Here is a 12,379-nt window from a genome sequence, read left to right on the forward strand (position 1 = left end):
GACTTAACTGTTTTTCCCACGCAATTTGCACTTGCAGGATAATAAGTAAATGTGACATTAACGGTTCTTTTTGTTAATTCAATCACCATAAAGATTTATTTATAAGCGTTACTATTCGGGATTAGTTAGATATTTCTTAAAAAGTATAATGAAAAAGCCTAAACATAATACAGAGAAGACGTTACACAAAAATATTTTTCTATAATAAAGGTAAAATTATGAAGAAAAACCATTTGCGAAATTAAATAAAGTAAATAACATCAACCACTCATGCGTTCCTCTCCCGCGCTGCTATGTTGTGACATGTGACTTACATGCTGCAATGCTATGTCACGTGAATGGCAGGGCTTTGTGCCACGTGACCTGTTATGTTGTAACGTGGCTGACATGTTTTATTGCCCTGTGTCGCGTGACTGACTTGGCGTATAGCTCTGTACAACGTGACTTGCATGGGATGGTGTGTCACGTGACCGACCTGTTATGTTGTCACGTGGCTAACATGGCTTATTGCCCTGTGTCGCGTGACTGACTTGGCGTATAGCTCTGTACAAAGTGAAGCATGGGATGTTGTGGGATGGCCAATCATGTTGTCACATGAATGTCGTGCTCTATGGTAACGTCTTCCTGTGTTATCGCTTCGTGTACGATGTCTGTCACAAACACGCTCGGTCCCTCGTTTTTATCGTACATCCGGCGAGACAGGTCCCTCATCTCGGCGCCAGTCCCCGCCCGTCTGTATCCCAATAGCATCATAACACGGGAACATTCGGCCTCGATCACACGAATAGTCTCTAAATCGTTTGTCAAACGCCAAGTATTAATCGCTATAGTCGCGTTCTTAGTCGTCGAGAACGCGTTTTCATTGTGTTTACCATGGGCGTTGGCCGTGACCCAATCGCGAATTCGTGTCGTCTTACTCAGCCTTAGATACTCGTAGAGTTCCTTCGCTGCCTTCTCGGGATCCTCCGCCACGTCCTCGTAGCGAATCACGTGATAGTTCCCTGTCCAATGTTTTGCGGTACCTTTCTGCAGATTTCTTAACATTCGGGTACAAAGTGCTCGCGCATGCTTTTTTACGTTATCTGCTGTCCATGTGGATGTTTCTGTTCGGAGGCGCGAGCTGATTATAGCACGGGGATCCCGCACGAGGTGGACGACTTTAAATACGGTCCACGGTGACTCGATACTAAACTCTTTGAACTCAACCAGACTCTCTAACGACTCTACACGTATACTTTTTACAACGATATAACGAAATGATTGGCAGATGTCTCTCAATGTTCTAGCATAGAGCCGTTGACAGTGGTCTTGAATCTTGTCCGGACTGATCCTAGCCGGACACATTGGAGGGTCGGACAGTGGCCGTGTGTATAAACGAAAGGGCGAATCAGACAGCTGGCTAACAAAGTATGGGTGTCTCTGAAAGTTACACGTGTAGATGATGCTAAGCAGTGTATGCGATAGAAGCCTGAACGCACTTGGGTGCCTCTCCGACAGGCTCTTCACGAAGTACAATGGCTCGTAGAGGTACATGACATCTGGGTGTTGGTTTAATAACTGGCCAACGAAGGAAGATCCTGATCGCTTATACGCTAGTAGCATTATATTAGTCCGGAATTCCCCTCGCCTGGGACTGTTCGAATTGTTACTCAGTAATCTCTGTAACTCGCGCTGGAGCCTAAATGCAACAGATTTTAGTTCTTGAAGTTCATGACGATAACGCTGGTCACATGTCCACGTGTCCCTGCTTGCCTGTGTCATGTGACCTGTCTTGGTCAAAAAACCATAGAGCAAAAGAGATGCAGCAGCCATACAAATTGTTAGCCATAACAGTGTCTGTGTGCGCAGTGGGGTTGCCTTATTGCCCATGCGCAGCAAAGATCCTTGGTTATCTGCTGCTGCCATATGATAACGAATAATCAAACGGCCCACACCTTAGACATTTTCTTCGGTGTTTTTACGATTGAGGCTTCATGTGAATTTCTTTTAGTGTCCAGTCTCTCGCGCTTACCGCACCATAGCAACGCGACGACTACAGAAGAGGCGAGTATACTGTTTGTTTGCTGTCCGACTGGTTTATTCAGATTGTACCACTACTGAAAGCATTTAAAGAGAATGACACTAGATGAGATGCGCATTCATATACACATGTGCACCCTCATACCACTTGCAGTATCCTGGGTACCAGAGCCTCCAATCTTCTCTCGCCAAGTGACGCTCAGCTAAAAAGTCGCGACGGGTCACGGAATTTTGGCTGAACGTCACTGGACGAGAGAAGTCTTGAGGCTCTGGTACCCAGGGTACACTTGCAGCTGAGATTGAAGTAAACGAATCCATTTTGTCATCCTAGAAAAACAAGTGTGATTTCAAACAGCTGATGATTAAGGGGGTCTATTGCGATGTCTTTTCGTTAAATAAAGTATAAAAAAGGTGTATCCGACCAAGGGCTCAATAACCCTATATACGAGAACACAAATCGTCACTTAAAGGAAACGTTGCCGAGGTCGCAAACAAAGGCAAAAGAATGAATCAGATATTTTGCCTTAACATTGCATCGTTTTTTTACCGGCGCTGTAGGTTTTTTTTTAAATTTAATCCAAACACAAGCGGGCATGGAGTGACGCAATTTTGGAAAGTAAAGGGATAGAAAAAACGCGTTTGAATTTAACGCTACTAATTCGCTAAAGTATTTTCGCTTCGCATTTAGCCCCGTAATCTGGTCACCCGTCACCATAGTAATGATTACCTGTTTTGTGTAGCAACGCTGGAAACGGGTGGTAAAACAAACCCCTTAGAAAAGTTATTTTATGTACACAAAATATATATGATTTTAAAAGTGTGAATAAAGCTTCCTCCAACGGCCATGTGAAATTTAGGATCTTTAATTAAAAAAATCAGACGTATTCGCATAAACGATTTGTATCAGTAAAAATGTATTTAGCTATCAGTATGTGAATGTCTAACAACCGTAGCATGTGAACAGTAGTACCTCCACAATCCGTTAAATGCCTTGCGTTGTGTCACGATATTTCTCTGTGGTTCCTGTTTGGACATCTATTATGTTTTTGACAGCCATACCGCCTGCAGTGTTTCGCCGTCACAAGCCAATAGAGGAGTGTTCTCGAGGTTTTTGGATGACATCATTTGTCTTGACATTTAGTCGTTGTCACACAAAAACAATCGCTTTGATGATCTTCTGAGAAATCGCGGGCCGGTTATTTGTTATTCGCTCTTTTGCCCAGACTCTACAAAGCAAAAAATGACCGTATTTATTATATTGAATAGCTTCATCGATGTTCTAGAATCGATCCACCTTGATTGATTTTGATTTATGTTGTAATTTTTTTCTTCACAAAAACTTATTCGATACTACCACAATATAACTTTTGGTTTCTTTAGTACAACACAAGAAAATAGTCGGCGCACTAACATAACCTGGCCCCAAATGGTCTATGAGATTTTATGAGATTTAGGATACCCCCCCCCCCCCAAGTTTTCTTGTGTATTCAAGAAATTTATAGCCAAGCCTATGTCTAGACAAGATTGGATAGGGATTATTCATAAGAACCTTTTTTTTTTAAAAAACGTTCAGCATAAAATTTTAAGAACATGCTAAAAACAAACGGAGACTGAGAAAGCAGACAATAGGCCAAATATTGCTTTGTTAGTCTGATACGCTCTAAAATGCAAAATAAAATTGTGTTCACAAAAAACAAATATTGTTGCTCTTCCTAATTCATTGGGTATTATTATTATTATTATTATACACTAAACTTAATTTGTCAATAAACCTTTCTGGCAAGTTCCACTTTGTAAGTCGGCCTTTTTCATCTAAATATAGCTCGATACAGCACTCATAATTGCAAAATGAATTATATGTGGTCCTTCTGCACGATTAAATAGCTTTTCTGCTATAAATTTCACAAATCCCGAAGCACTATATAAACACGTCCGTACGCTATGACGCCATGACGGCCATAGAGGCGCGTCTATGCCGATGCATTTGTCCACTTCGTTTTGAAGAGCGTTGACGGAGTTTGAAGCAGTTTAAAAAATTCGCAATACCTCGATTGATGCAATAGATATTTTTTTTAAAGAAGCTCAAGGTGCACATCAATAAATATAAACCATGCTCGTAGGTCTATCATACGATCCGAATTCTATTGATGGCATTGAGAATACGCAGTTTTCCGTTATAGCCATGGGGCATGATTCAAAATTTGGGAAATCGACCAAATTACACATCAATAAACCATGTTCGCAAGCGAGGTAGACATGCATGGGCATACCGGCACGCCTCTCTCGCCCACAGGGAAGCGTCGCTTTATACCATAACGATCCAAATCAACCAACTAGCAATTAAAGTTTCTTGAGTATGGCGTGCTTTCTCTCGCCTCTTTTCCTACTTTTGTGTATTTTCACGATTGTAAAGTCACAAGGCCGAAAGGACTTCTCAAGGGATACCGTCTTCACAGCGACTGAAAGTAAAGAAAAAAGAAAAAGTCTATAATATTTTATGGAAAAAAAAATTCCTTGGTTTCTATAGTACAAATAAAATTTTGCTGAACATCAACGACGTAGTATAAATGAATAAGGAAAACCTCAAAACTTTACATAAAAATAGGAATAAGACAAAAAAGTACAGGTTGATTTGAATCTGTTTTGTTAACTTTTTAAAAACAATTATTGACATGCAAGACACAAAAGGCATGCTCGAATTTGTATAAAGAAATGATCTAGTTTTTCCTAATAAAAACATTAATCGCTTCGAAAAGGCGCTTATCTCACTTTTTAGACTTCTGCTTCAACGAATCAAAGCGTTAGTTTAACATTAAAGCCGCATTGTCACCAGTTTACTTCCGGTCGATTACGTAACAATCTCTGATGATTTTAAACGGAAAACGCGAAAGATATTTCAAAATATTGAAAGCAGTGAGTTTATTGGAAGTTTCTTTGAGGATGTGATTGATAATTTAGAGCCGATGGCCTGTTTAATATCTCGGATTTTAATAGATTCTTTTGTCTTTTAACGGTTGAAGTCTCCGTCGGACCTCCGGAAGTAAACTGGTGACGATGCGGCTTAAAGCGGCGATTTTAATTACATTAAGCGTTAGTGTTACATTAAACGTCAGTTATTACATTAAGCGGTGATGATACACGCATTGTGTTTGTGAGAAATCAAAATCAGAACATGATTGAATCTTCTAGTTAGGAAGTTTGTCTCAATCAGAACAACGAATCTCGTATTGTGATTGGCCTTCCTTTTACTTTGATGGCCTTGCTTGACATCAAGGATTTCACAGTTTTTAGGTGTTCACGATGGAAAACTATTTTTCTACCCTCTTTGAGACTGTGGGATTTATTAGCTCTGCTGTTTTCTTGCTGATTGCGCTAATTCAGAACAGGGCAATATTGAAGCAAAGCGCTAGTCGCTGACGGGGAACTGTTGATTTGTACGTCGTCACATAATTTACATTTAAAGAGCTCGGGTTCGCGGCGTTAAGATCATCTTCAGTTCCAAGCTACTGTCACCTACCACTTTGATATCTATTCTTCTCGAAACGCAGTAAAATACACGAACACACAGACAGTGCGATGGACTTAAATTACATAATGGACTTGCTGAAGAAATAAATGACAGATAATACATCGTTTTGCTGATAAAGTAGCGTGCAATGACGGATAGAAATAAATGTATATTTTTCTCTTAAACAGATGAATACTTCGACCTCTTTGTCATCAAAACAGTGACCGCCTCTCGTTCTTTCGACTGCAACCTTTACTGCCTGGCCGAACCTGACTGTCAATAAACCAACTACCATCCACCGACGCGCATGTGCGAGCTGTGTAACCACACCTTCACCTCTAGGCCTGGCTGCAAAATCCCCAAACCAGGCTACATTCACTTCGACTCTGAAAAGGTATTTATATAATGATCATTCCAATCAATTGGCTTTAACAGGGACAACCGTCTGGACATCAAAGCTGCTATCCTAACTCTTAAAACTTGTATTTTTCCTGGTTAAATTAACCCTTTTCATACAATGTGTTTCGCGCTGCAATTAAAAATCCTCGCTAGCTGATTTCGGCCTGTTGATGGTACATACCTTTTGTTCTGCAGGGAACTCTCTTTTCCGACCCCTGCAGTAATGTGACGTGCAAGAATGGTGGTAGGTGCAATAGCACATGCGCAGAAGATCCTGAATGGTCGTGTGCTTGTCAACCCAATACTACCGGCAAGCTCTGCGAACAGTTTACAGGTGCGTTATAATATACCACGGCACGTAGGTTGAAAAGGGGGGGGGGGGTGCATAAAAGGGGGATAGTGGGTGTGGTACGGGTAGAGGTTGGTGGCAGGGGTGAGAATGGGAGGGTAATATGGGATAGTGCTAAGTGGAGTTAGGCTGTCAGGAGGGTACGGGGTAGTGAGGGTGTGGCTGTCAGGAGGGTACGGGGTAGTGAGGGTGTGGCTATCAGGAGGGTACGGGGTAGTGAGGGTGTGGCTGTCAGGAGGATGGAAGGCACCCCACCCCCCACCCCCACCAAGAAAAGTCCTGGATACCGGCCTAAATGTCCAATTATCCCCAAGAGATCTCCCCCACATCATCAGTATTGTATCTGTGGAGTCGCTCTTGAGAGAGTGCAGTACCAAAAATGTATTGGTGTGTACATATCGCATCCCTTGAATTGGGCAAAGCAATGCACTAAGGTGAAAAAGAAGGCCATCAGGGTACTTGGAGTCCTCCAGAGGAACCTTTCTTGCTGCTCTAAGGCAGTAAAACGACGCGCATACCGACGGCCAACGTTGGCACTCCAGCCTGGCCACCACACACATACAAAGAGGACATAAATTACATTGAGTCAGTCCAGAGGCGTTCAGCCCGTTCCGTGTATGGTGACTATTGCCGAACTAGCAGTCCCTTCATTGGTCTTCCTCCAAGATCGCCACACGGACAAGGAGATGCTCTAAAATATCGAAAAGGGATCAGTCAAAATACTCTTCCTCAAGGAGTTAGTCAAGAGACATACAAAGACACGGGGTCAAGCTCGGCGCTATGCCCAGCTGGGAGGCTCAATAAACGCTTTCCACCATTTCTCTCTTCATCAGAACCATCCCAAAGTGGAACTCCCTTCCAGCAGAAGCCATTGAAGCTGACTCTTTATTACTATAACAGAGCAGTAGCAGGCCACGTAGGATTGGGAGGGGGCACAATACAGAAACATTAAGAAAATATTGGGGGGGGGGGGGCACAGATATGCTCCTTCTGGTCATTTCCTTATAATTTTTGAAAATATTGAAAAAAAGGTATTCCTAAAAGTGGTCATCGTCTTCGGAGCAACCCAGTTAAAAGGGGTTTCAAGCCGGCGGTTGTATCTGAAATTGGCTGCTTACGAGGAAAGTCGCAAGACAAAGAAATAACATCTTTTTATTGAATAGACAGATGCTGAGGAAAATAATTCGAAAAATAATACCCTTGTCATCTTTTTGTAGGGAACGCTACTCTTTCCTCATGCAAGGAAGTTTACGACAGAGGGTACGTTCAGGGTTCACGCCTCATTATTTCAAAATTAACTTTTGTCAAATTTATTCGAACACAGATTCGCTGTTTGCAGATTAAAAAAAGACACCGCGTACATTCTGAGCATGGAGAACAAAAGCGTAGAGATCTACTGCCATCTCACAGTGATTGACGGCTGTGGCGATGGGGGATGGACGCTGGCCATGAAAGTCGACGGTGCAAAGGTATACGCACGCCTCTTAATCGTTTGGATATATTGGATATGCATGTTTTACAAATATTACAATTCCTTATTCGGGACACCTTATAGACGACGTTCCGCTACGAGTCTTCTCTCTGGACCAACAAGCTCGCCTACAACCCCTCTGGCGGTCTGACGGGCTTCGATAACCAAGAGACCAAACTCCCCAGCTACTGGGCCACGCCCTTCACCAAGATCTGCATCGGGTTCAAGGTCGGGGACACCCTTAAGTCCATGACGATCCCCTACACCGCTGCGTCACTCTATGACGTCATTGCTGACGGCAACTACAGAGTGACTACCGTTATCGGAAAGACCGCTTGGAGAGCACTGATCGCGGGCTCGTCTATGCAGGAAAACTGTAACCAAGAAGGGTTTAACTTGGGTGGATCGCCTAAACATGGTTTGGTGCGTGTAGGTTTGGTTAGTAACGAACAAAACGAGTGCGATACTGTTGATAGCATGGTGGGTATCGGGGGGAATTCTTTTCTTAACAATAGTGCTGGGAATAGGTGTAAATATTGTTGCTGCGGCAACGGCTACCTTAATATCAAGGCTAGAGGCTATATGTTACTAAAGTAATTCCCACCTATGCAATGATATATTGAAGCAGTTATTTCTTACATTTGTGACGGATATAATCTGTTGTCCTCTTCCTCTAAGTGATAGTAATTGGGATATTTCTGACCTCTTAAAAGGCAAACTAAACGGCTAAGAATGTATAAGATACAACTTCGGTGAGATTCTATTCCTTTTTTAAGGGATAACTTTAAGGCAATGTGGTACAAGCTACGGCATGTCTAGAGACCACTGAGGACTAAGTGCGAGGATCTTGAATTAATTTTTCGCCTTCCTGGTCATCTGTTGCTTTGCCCCATGTGACTTATACCGCAGTGTTCTATGTACCATAATTTCGTCAATTACACATCAGGGTCTTGATGGTAGGGTCTGCATGTTGTTGGTCAGTTAAAATTTCCATAATCTGTCGGTAGTCGGTAAATATTATCAGTCTTTGTCGGTAGTCGGTGAACCTAAGCTAGTATTCGGGCTTGTACCAGATTTCATGTATAAACAAAATTAAACATTATTTAAGATTGATTAGTAATTAATAGCTTATTGGTAATAAATTTATTATGGATTAATAATTGACTGAAAAGTTTGATGCGACAGGAAATACATAGTGTTATTTTGAAATAGCCGTATTTAAGTAGATTGACGAGGGAAGTAAATAGAAAAAATACCGGAAATAATAAAATGCCGGTAGTCGGCAAATATTTTTTGTCGCTACTCACTAGTTTTTTATGCATGCTTTGTAGATAGTCAGTTACTTTTAAAGCCGTTTGTCGCTAGACGTTTAACCCCATCCAGACCCTGACACATAATATGCAACGCGAATTATATGATGTGTTCCAATATTTGAAAGAGTAGGTGTATCAACTGCTAACGTAATGTACGTAATTCATAATAAACATCTAACGGTGCTGCTTTTGCGTGTGAGTTTTTTTTAGTTACACAAATAATAAAAAGAAGAAAAAAACATTTTCAATGATGACCTTAACAACTTTACAATTTCATGGACTCCCAAACTCTCTAGATATTCTTCAACTCTCCACACTCTTCGCATCATTTTCTCCACCTCTTCGGTAAGTGGTGCTAGATTTTTGTTTTTCCAAAATTTTTATTGATTATCTAATGAGAAAATTGGGGAACCATACATAATTGCTTTTTTCAATACCTTTTTTTGTTTACAAAAGACAGATTTTTTAGTTCTCAAGAGTAAAATGGCGTCACTTTGACTCGTGCTGCGTTTGCAGTGTGGTAGACCCATGCATGGGCACAACCACGCCCCTGTCACGGCAATGAGCGCGGGGTTCAATCTCATAACGCAGGCCCGTACCCAGAATTTTACTTGGGGGGAGGGAGGGGGGGTGCGAAACTCAAAAAAGTGGACCTAGCTTTTGCTTTTAGTTTTGCCTACAAATAGCACGTCTATTGAGAAACGAAAGTGGACTTTCGGCCGTTGTGGGGGGTGCGCCCCCACCCCCCCCCCCCCCCCCCCCCCCCTCCTGGGTACGGGACTGTAACAAACTATCCAACTAGCAATTATCAAGGGCATACAACGGGCCCCCCTTCCCAAATAACGGTAAAATGGAAATTTGTGCGATCTCAATGTAATTAACGTGGATGAGAGATCTCACCAAGACCTTTCATCTGTATAAGTTTGGTTTGATTCGGATCAATTGCTATCGAATTAAAGCCAATTGTCACGAGTGGTATTCTGTTAATTTCTTCCTGGAAATTTGTGCGATCTCAATCTAATTATCGTGCATGAGAGACCTTATTAAGACCCTTCATCTATATGAGTTTGGTTTGATTCGGAACAATTGCTATCGAATTAAAGCCAATTGTCACGAGTGGTATTCTGTTAATTTCTTCCTAGGAATTGATGCGATCTCAATCTAATTAACGTGGATGAGAGATCTTACTAAGACCCTTAATCTGTATAAGTTTGGTTTGATTCGGATTAATTGCTATTGAATTAAAGCTAATTGTCACGAGTGGGATTCTGTTAATTTCTTCCTGGAAATTGGTGCGATCTCAATATCTAATTAACATGCATGTTAGACCTTACTAAGACCCTTTATCTGTATGAGTTTGGTTTGATTCGGATCAATTGCTATCGAATTAAAGCCAATTGTCGCGAGTGGTATTCTGTTAATTATTTCCTGGAAATTGGTGCGATCTCAATGTAATTATCGTGGATGAGAGATCTCACCAAGACCCTTCATCTGTATGAGTTTGGTTTGATTCGTATCAATTGCTATTGAATTAAAGCCAATTGTCACGAGTGGTATTCTGTTAATTATTTCCTGGAAATTGGTGCGATCTCAATGTAATTATCGTGGATGAGAGATCTCACCAAGACCTTTCATCTGTATAAGTTTGGTTTGATTCGGATCAATTGCTATCGAATTAAAGCCAATTGTCACGAGTGGTATTCTGTTAATTTCTTCCTGGAAATTGGTGCGATCTCAATCTAATTAACGCGGATGAGAGATCTTACCAAGACCTTTCATCTATATGAGTTTAGTTTGATTCAGATCAATTGCTATCGAATTTTAGCCAATTGTCACGAGTGGTATTCTGTTAATTTCTTCCAAGAAAATAAAGCGATCTCAATGTAATTAACGTGGATGAAAGATCTTACGAAGACAGGGATTAGGGCAAATCAGTGACCCATACTTTTCGAGCACGGCGCCCTAAACTTGAAAAATATGTAAATATATTATAAGTATTTTATTAGGTTAACGTCTAATCTTGTTACTGGAAAAATATCAAAAGTGTTCTATTCTAAAGTGTTCTATAAAGTTATGGTGGTAAATGCAAAAACCGTCCGTAATTGGGGCAATACACTGTAGTATGTATTGACAGCCTCATTATAAATAAATTTTCACCCCTCACCATATCTTAGTATGAATGAATAATCGCCGCATTCCCTGACAGGCGCCCTAAATGTATGTAAATAACACTGCGATACTAAACAGAATACCAAAGAAACCCGTGCATTTTTAACCCGCAGCGAGTTTTAGTTTACAAAAAAAACATTACTATTTTTAAGTATTTTTTATTTCCCCTCGAGGTCTCAAACCTCGTTACCAAGTGACTTAGGTAACAGGAATGAAATAGTATGAAATGAACATTTACTTTCCCAGGTCGTAGTTATGAGGGTTCACTCACGCTTGCAAACCTTCCAACGTTGCACGAGCGAAGAAATATTGCATGCCGGCCGTTCGTTTCCAGAATCAAACCACAGAATCCTCTTTTTCCTATCATTTAAGGGCGTCGCATTACACATGATTCAGGGTATAATCTCAGGTCTAAATCTACATCGTATCAGAGGCCTACTAATACGATTCGTTTCAACGAGTTCGTTACTGTTAAATATGCTGATTACATTTAAATGTAATCGAGTGGTTGTCACGAGTGGTTGTCACGAGTGGTTGTCACGAGTGGTTGTCACGAGTGGTTGTCACGAGTGGTTGTTACCAGTGGTTGTCACCAGTGGTTGTCACCAGTGGTTGTCACCAGTGGCTGTCACCAGTGGTTGTCACCAGTGGTTGTCACCAGTGGTTGTCACCAGTGGTTGTCACCAGTGGTTGTCACCAGTGGTTGTCACCAGTGGTTGTCACGAGTGGTTGTCACGAGTGGTTGTCACCAGTGGTTGTCACCAGTGGTTGTCACCAGTGGTTGTCACCAGTGGTTGTCACCAGTGGTTGTCACCAGTGGTAAAAAACGTTTTGAGTCTAGTAGCACTGCTGAGGGGTTCCCTGTGTAGTGCATTTATCTTGGGCCCTGCGCCTTGAGACAAGTTGTTTGATGTTATGGCCTTTTATGGTTGTTCTCCGCATCGCAAAGAACTAAAAATAGAGATGAAGATACAAACACTTTTACCGATTTAGCACGGCCAATAGCAGTGACAAAACAAGTTCTGTACTGGGGTCCATCATGTCTCATTGATCTCATCATGTCAAGGCAATTTTCTATATAAAAGCTACGTATTTTCAAATATTTCAATCTCCAATAAAATGAGCGCTAGGGGTACTTATTTATTGATTAT

The 12,379-nt window shown here is 41.5% G+C and overlaps 2 protein-coding genes across 3 annotated transcripts; one reads left to right on the forward strand and one right to left on the reverse strand.

Moving 5' to 3' along the window:
• Positions 1-52: 52 nt before the first annotated feature.
• LOC5518785 (carbohydrate sulfotransferase 6) lies at positions 53-3,142 on the reverse strand. Of its 2 annotated transcripts, none has more exons than XM_032363572.2 (2): positions 2,990-3,142; positions 53-2,096 (listed from the first exon to the last, which is right to left on the reverse strand). In XM_032363572.2, the coding sequence occupies exon 2, from the start codon at positions 1,903-1,905 to the stop codon at positions 583-585; it is 1,323 nt and encodes a 440-aa protein (XP_032219463.2). In that variant the 5' UTR covers positions 1,906-2,096; positions 2,990-3,142; the 3' UTR covers positions 53-582. The 2 variants fall into 2 exon arrangements, with proteins under 2 accessions (XP_032219463.2, XP_048581214.1); XM_048725257.1 differs by having other exon boundaries at positions 53-2,093; positions 2,990-3,114.
• Positions 3,143-3,258: 116 nt separating this feature from the next.
• On the forward strand, positions 3,259-9,246 carry LOC116602265 (uncharacterized skeletal organic matrix protein 5). Its single transcript, XM_048725258.1, has 5 exons — positions 3,259-5,921; positions 6,122-6,260; positions 7,493-7,535; positions 7,615-7,744; positions 7,831-9,246. Exons 1-5 carry the CDS (start codon positions 5,835-5,837, stop codon positions 8,341-8,343), a joined length of 912 nt encoding a protein of 303 aa, XP_048581215.1. The 5' UTR covers positions 3,259-5,834; the 3' UTR covers positions 8,344-9,246.
• Positions 9,247-12,379: the final 3,133 nt, after the last annotated feature.

Source organism: Nematostella vectensis, chromosome 3, assembly GCF_932526225.1.
Source record: "Nematostella vectensis chromosome 3, jaNemVect1.1, whole genome shotgun sequence".
In the NCBI taxonomy this organism is placed as follows: domain Eukaryota; kingdom Metazoa; phylum Cnidaria; class Anthozoa; order Actiniaria; family Edwardsiidae; genus Nematostella; species Nematostella vectensis.

Coding starts and splice junctions, on each gene's coding strand:
- LOC5518785 (XM_032363572.2), bottom strand. CDS start 1,905: ATGGCAGCAGCAGATAACCAAGGATCTTTGCTGCGCATGGGCAATAAG.
- LOC116602265 (XM_048725258.1), top strand. CDS start 5,835: ATGTGCGAGCTGTGTAACCACACCTTCACCTCTAGGCCTGGCTGCAAA. Junction 6,261..7,492: donor GCTCTGCGAACAGTTTACAG/GTGCGTTATAAT, acceptor ATCTTTTTGTAG/GGAACGCTACTCTTTCCTCA. Junction 7,536..7,614: donor AAGGAAGTTTACGACAGAGG/GTACGTTCAGGG, acceptor CGCTGTTTGCAG/ATTAAAAAAAGACACCGCGT.